General features: G+C 38.9%; 1 protein-coding gene across 11 annotated transcripts in view; it reads right to left on the minus strand.

The window, feature by feature from the left end:
- VPS8 (VPS8, CORVET complex subunit) overlaps positions 1-6,000 on the minus strand; it is a 237,940-nt gene that overhangs the window by 182,351 nt on the left and 49,589 nt on the right. For all 11 annotated transcript variants that reach the window (XR_002828228.1, XR_002828231.1, XR_002828230.1 and 8 more), the window contains exon 9: positions 1,633-1,719. Coding sequence is in view for 8 of the 11 variants with exons in the window: in XM_023750602.1 (XP_023606370.1) it covers positions 1,633-1,719 (87 nt within the window). In the remaining 3 variants the exon portion in view is untranslated. The remainder of the gene's footprint in view (positions 1-1,632; positions 1,720-6,000) is intronic.

A 6,000-nucleotide genomic window follows, 5' to 3' on the forward strand; every position in this document is an offset into this window, starting at 1 on the left:
CCACTGTAAAATTATTCCTCCCCGACCTCACACACAGGCATAGTAAAGAAGTCCCACACTTGTGCTCTCAAAGCCTGGCTGAGCAGTTGCCAAAGCGGGAGGCATATACCCCAGAGTATAGGAAAAATAACAGGACTGTATTTTTATTTATTAATTTTCTACATCTTGTGTATGTGTTTTACAATGTATTTAAGTTCTAGTACAGTATGTTCATATAATTTTAAAATATATAAACAAACAAAAATACGCATGCCCAAAATGTTATTGATGAGATGTAGAGTTAACTTTGGAGGACAATGAGTAAGAATACTGAAGTGCAAGTGGCTACTGTCAATCCAAAACTACAGAAGTATCTAATCATATATATCTCTTGCCACACTTTTCTCCAATGTCACATGTCTGAGTGCAGCACCACCTTTACCACCATTCCCAAGCAACAGGATAGCTACAACTACTATGCTTTTAACCTCAGCTGCATTCTTCTCTTTTCTCTTTGCCTTTATAGCTTTTTTCCTATTGTTTCTCCTAAAAGGTATGTTTTTTCTGCAAATGGACTGGCCTTTCATAAACATCACCAACTAATTATTCCTTCAACCAAACATTTATTGAGCAGCTACTATGCATAACACAAAATAAATGAGAAACAGATTCTGGTTTCAAAGATCTTAATCTATTATAGGAGATAAAACATAAACACAAACAACTATAACATATTATCAGTTGGTACACGCCATATGAAAAAAGGTCAAAATAAAGTGCCATGATGTTCAGAAAGAAAAGAAATTCTCTCTACTTTTACTTATCTTGGTTGTTTTCATTGTTGCTAAATGCTTCAATGCTTTCTCACAGAAGACTTTTATGTAACTAACCTAAATCCAGACACATAAACTCCAGATGCTTGCAGACTGTAAAAAGCAGATGTATGGATAAGAGAGGTCTGCACAGCTAAGCAACCAAATATGTACCTGATTAAAATCTAGAAAATCTAATTTTAGACTTCCCTAGTTATAGTCCTCTACCTTTTATGCTTCTGAACATGGGCTTGACAACATACAAAAACCAAGCTTTATATTGTATTTACAAATAAAATCTGTGTCCTAAGTTGGTTTATGTTTTTCAGGCCTGTAAGGAGAAAGCCAAGATTCAAATCTTAATGCTTTTCCTTTAGAGGCCTGAAAGAAAATAAAGCAACAGATTCATTTCTAAACATAATGCAAACCTTGGTTCTTTCACAGTTGGTGCCTTGAACCTCAGGTAACTCCCAACAAAGTGTGACTAGGCACACTATCTCAGCAATAAAGCCTTGGTGGACTAAACAAAAGGTAAAAAGACCTTTTAAAATCATCACATGAGCTTCATTAAGGTAACACCTGTCTTTGCTGCCAACCTCTTATCTAGGAGCACATCAGTGTACTCTTTTCCTGCTGTATCTATTAGACATCAATTCAACTTGCAGCTGAATGGTACCATGCTAGCCCACGTCTGGTTTTTCACTTGGGAAAACATCTTGTTGGGCTAGTCAAACAAAAGACAGTTTCTTTTCAGGATTTCTTTTTATAAAGAAATGTACTTAAAAACAGATACAAAGGCATAATAATAAAAAGTATCAGAAAAAGAAAACAAAGATATTACCTTAATATGCAATATTGCTGTTCCTGGAGGATGAGCATCTGTTATTGATCTTAGAAGTTTTCCACTGGCCAAATCCCACATAGTAATCTAAAAGACAACTAAATGCTTTAAAAAACAAATTTATTGCTATTTTTTGGACTTAAATATCCTGCCTTCTTGCTGAAATAATCTATTCTTGGTCTATAAACATTGCAGGCAAAGAACCATAAAGTTAAAATATAACTAAAGGTTACAGACACATTAAAGCACGGGGCCTTCATTCCATCTTCATCCACCCCTCATCCCGCCCAATCTACTTCTCCCTTTAGATTTTAAATGTTGTTTTTATACTGACAGGTCAAAGAAATTTCTTTAATGAGTCCATTTCTTTAGGACTGATAAAAATTACAGGAAAGTCTTACTACCAAACTAGCCAGTGATGTATAAGTCACAAGATGAGAAATACCCTATATTATTGCCAGTTTCAGAAGTGGAAAGAAATACCAAAATAGTTATCCAAGAGCACAGTAATAAGAACACGCAAAGCAGAATATACTGTATTTTAAAAGTAGCAACAATTATCTACACTACTGCAAGGAAATAAATGTTATATAACACCTGGGTTTGTTTATAAGAGCTATTTACTTATTCAGACACATGATTTAGGATATTAAAAATCACAGGCTTAAAAGGTCGGGGATTCAAGATGGCAGTGTAGGAAGATCCTAAACTCACCTCCTCCCATAGCTACACATGGAATAATTCCCTCTGAAATAGACCTAAAAACTGCTTAACAGCTCCTCCACAACAAAGATAAAATGGCCACATCCAGATGGGTAGGAGAGACAGAGAAGGAGTCTTACCGAAAACCCACCCCCAGCACGGCAACCCACTATCTAGAGCAGCGGTTCTCAACCTGTGGGTCGCGACCCCTTTGGGGGTCGAATGACCCTTTCGCAGGGGTCACCTAAGACCATCAGAAAACACATATATAATTACATATTGTTTTTGTGATTAATCACTATGCTTTAATTATGTTCAATTTGTAACAATGACAATACATCCTGCATATCAGATATTTACATTATGATTCATAACAGTAGCAAAATTACAGTTATGAAGTATCAACTAAAATAATTTTATGGTTGGGGGTCACCACAACATGAGGAACTGTATTAAAGGGTCGCGGCATTAGGAAGGTTGAGAACCACTGATCTAGAGGGATCTCAAAAATACAGAGCTTCTCCCTGGGGAGTGAGGAATTCATGCCCTCTTCAGGCACTCCTACCCTTGGGGCCTGCATCAGAGAGATGAGCCCCAAAACACCTGGCTTTGAAAACAAAAGGGCTTGTGTCCAGGAAACACAAAGAGTTTTAGGAAATGAGATTCTGCCCTTAACAGGCTTGCATGAGGACTTGCCCAGGAACCCAGCACAAAATCGGAAGTTTGAAAAGAACCTAAACTATCGGTAAAGGAGATTCATTTGCTAATCTTAAAGTGTCTGCTGAAGGGGCAGGGGCCTGATGGGACTCTCTCTGGGGATGGAGGCACTCTTGGGCACCATTTTTTGCTCCCCTTCTACCTAGCCAACACCAGTGGTAATGGATGCCATTTGTGCACTTTCCTTCTACATTGCTATTGCCAGTCACAGTATACTCCTGTGTTGTCCCACTAAGTTGGAGAGCATGTCCCATCCCTACACTCCCCTGCTCTCTCACTAAAACTGGCAGGAGTGTCCCAGCCCGGTGCACTCTCACAGCCCCACCAAAGCCAGCAGGCACACCCCAGCACTGTCCAGTGGCCTCACCAAAGCTGGCAGGTTCGCTCCAGCCCTGTGCTCTCCCTTTGCCTTGCCAAAATCAGTGGGAGTGTGCCATTCACACAGGGGCAGGCTTCAGCTTTGCCACACATCTAGAGGCCATAGAGGAGCTCTCAGGGAATGTAGGCCAAAATATGTCATCTTTACACACTCTCTCACTACAGCTTGCTGGTACCTCCCAGAAAGGAGCTTATATACTTGTCTGGAACCCAAATTTTTGCAGCTGTTTCCCAGGGGACACCTGCAGATCACCTGGACTGGAGGCCAGCAGGGTTTACAATTGCAGTTCCAGAGGACTGAATATATTTGTGTACATTAAAAGCTGCTGCTGAAGGATGTGGTTTTCAGTCAGCCTGAAACTGGGTGCTGAATGAGATCCCTCCCTTTGTAACACTGGCAGGGCATGGCAAATCCTCAACAACTGGGACCTATCAAAAATAAATCAGGCTGCTTAGATAATCACAAAGGTTCAAGAGACAACCAAGAGTTAGGGCCCGGTTGAAAATAAGGTTCATCTCTCCTACACAAGGTCACTCCTCAAGCGTGGGAGAGATCAATCAAAGGACTTGTTTGTATTTATATAAGCCTAACTAATGGACACAGACACCAGGGAGGTGAGGGCATGAGTGGGGGGGGGGGAGAAGTGGGGGGTTAAAGGGGGGGGGATAAGAAATAAAAAAAGAGTGGGAGAGGCAGCTACTTCCCCAAATACAGAGAAACAAATACAGAGAGTCAAGCAAAATGAGGAAACAAATATGTTAAAAAAAACACACACAAAAAAAACACACAAGATAAAACCTTAGAAAAATATATCTTAATAAAATGAAAATAAGTAATTTACCTAATAAAGAGTTCAAAGTAATGGTAATAATGATGATCACTAAACTTGGCAGGAGAATGAAGGAACACAGTGGGAACGTCAACAAAGACATAGAAACTATAAGAAAGTGGCAACAAGAAAGAAAGAAGGAAAAAAAAAGAAAGTGGCAAATAGAAATCACAGAATTGAAGAATACAATAGCTGAAATGAAAAAAAAAAAAACAGGGGTTCAACAGCAAACTGGATAAAGTAGAAGAAAGGATCAGTGATCTGAAAGACAGAGCAGTGGAACTCACCCAAACAAAGTAGAAAAAAGAAAAAAGAATTTAAAAAATTAAGCTAACTTAAGAAACCTAGGGGAACATCAAGTGAAATAACATTCACATTACAGGAGACCCAGAAGAAGAAAAAAGAGAGAAAGAGGCAGAAAACTTAAAGTCATAATGGTTGTAGCCCTAGCCAGTTTTCTCAGTGGTTAGAACGTCACCCCATGGACTGAAGGGTCCCAGGTTCCATTCCAGTCAAAGGCAAGTATGTTGCAGACTCGATCCCCAGCCCTAGGCAGGGTGTGTGTGGGAGGCCACCAATCGATGTGTCTCTCTCACATTGATGTTTCTCTCTGTCTCTCCCTCTCCTTTGCATTCTCTCTAAAAATCAATGGAAAAATACCCTTGGGTAAGGATTAACAAAAAACAACAACAAAATAGATTATTTAAAAAAAAAAAAAGACATAATTGCTGCAAACTTCCTGAACCTAGAGAAGAAAACAGACATCCAGATCAAGGAAACTCAGATGATATCCACATCAAGAGACATTATAATTAAAATGTCAAAAGGTAAAGATGAAGAGAGAATGTTAAAAGCAGCAAGAAAAAAACAACTTGTTACAAACAAGGGAACACCCCCTTCCCCAAAGATTATCAGCATTTTTTTCAGCAGAAACTTCGCAGACCAGAAGAGAGTGGTATGATAAATTAATTCAAAATGCTGAAAGGAAAACTCTTCCAAAGTACTCTACTGGGCAAGGTTATCATTCAGAATTACATGAGAGATAAAGAGTTTCAAGATAAACAAAAGCTAAAATAGTACATCACCACTAAATAGGCCTTACAAGAAATGTTAAAGGGACTTCTTTAAACTGACAGACACTAATTAGTAACAAGAAAACAGATGAAAATAAAAATCTGACTGGTAAAGTTAAATATATAGGAAAGGTAGTAGATTAAAGTTAACATGAAAATTAAAAGACAAATGAGGTAAAGAGAACTAAAACTACAATAAATAGTTAAGGGATACACAAAATAAAATGTTGTAAAATGTGACATGGAAAATAAAACATGTGGGAGGGAAAGTAAAAATGTAAAGTTTTAGAATGCATTAAAACTTAGCTTGCACCCTAAGTGCCCATCAGCAGATGAGTGGATTAAAAAACTGTGGTAAATCTACACAATTGAATACTACGCTGTGGTAAAAAAGAAGGAATTCTTACATTTGCAACAGCATGAATGGAACTGGAGAGCATTATTTTAAGCGAAATAATGAATAACATAAACTGATGAACAAAAACAGATCCAGAGACAGCGAAGCATCAATCAGACTGTCAAACCTCAGAGGGAAGGTAGGGGAGGGTGGGGGTAAAGGGGAGAGATCAACCAAAAGACTTGTATGCATGCATATAAGCCTAACCAATGGACACAGGCACCAGGGGAGTGAGGGCATGAGTGGAAGGAGAGGTGCGGGGGGGGGGGGG

Source organism: Myotis lucifugus, unplaced genomic scaffold (genome assembly GCF_000147115.1).
Source record: "Myotis lucifugus unplaced genomic scaffold, Myoluc2.0 scaffold_14, whole genome shotgun sequence".
Classification (NCBI taxonomy): Eukaryota; Metazoa; Chordata; class Mammalia; order Chiroptera; family Vespertilionidae; genus Myotis; species Myotis lucifugus.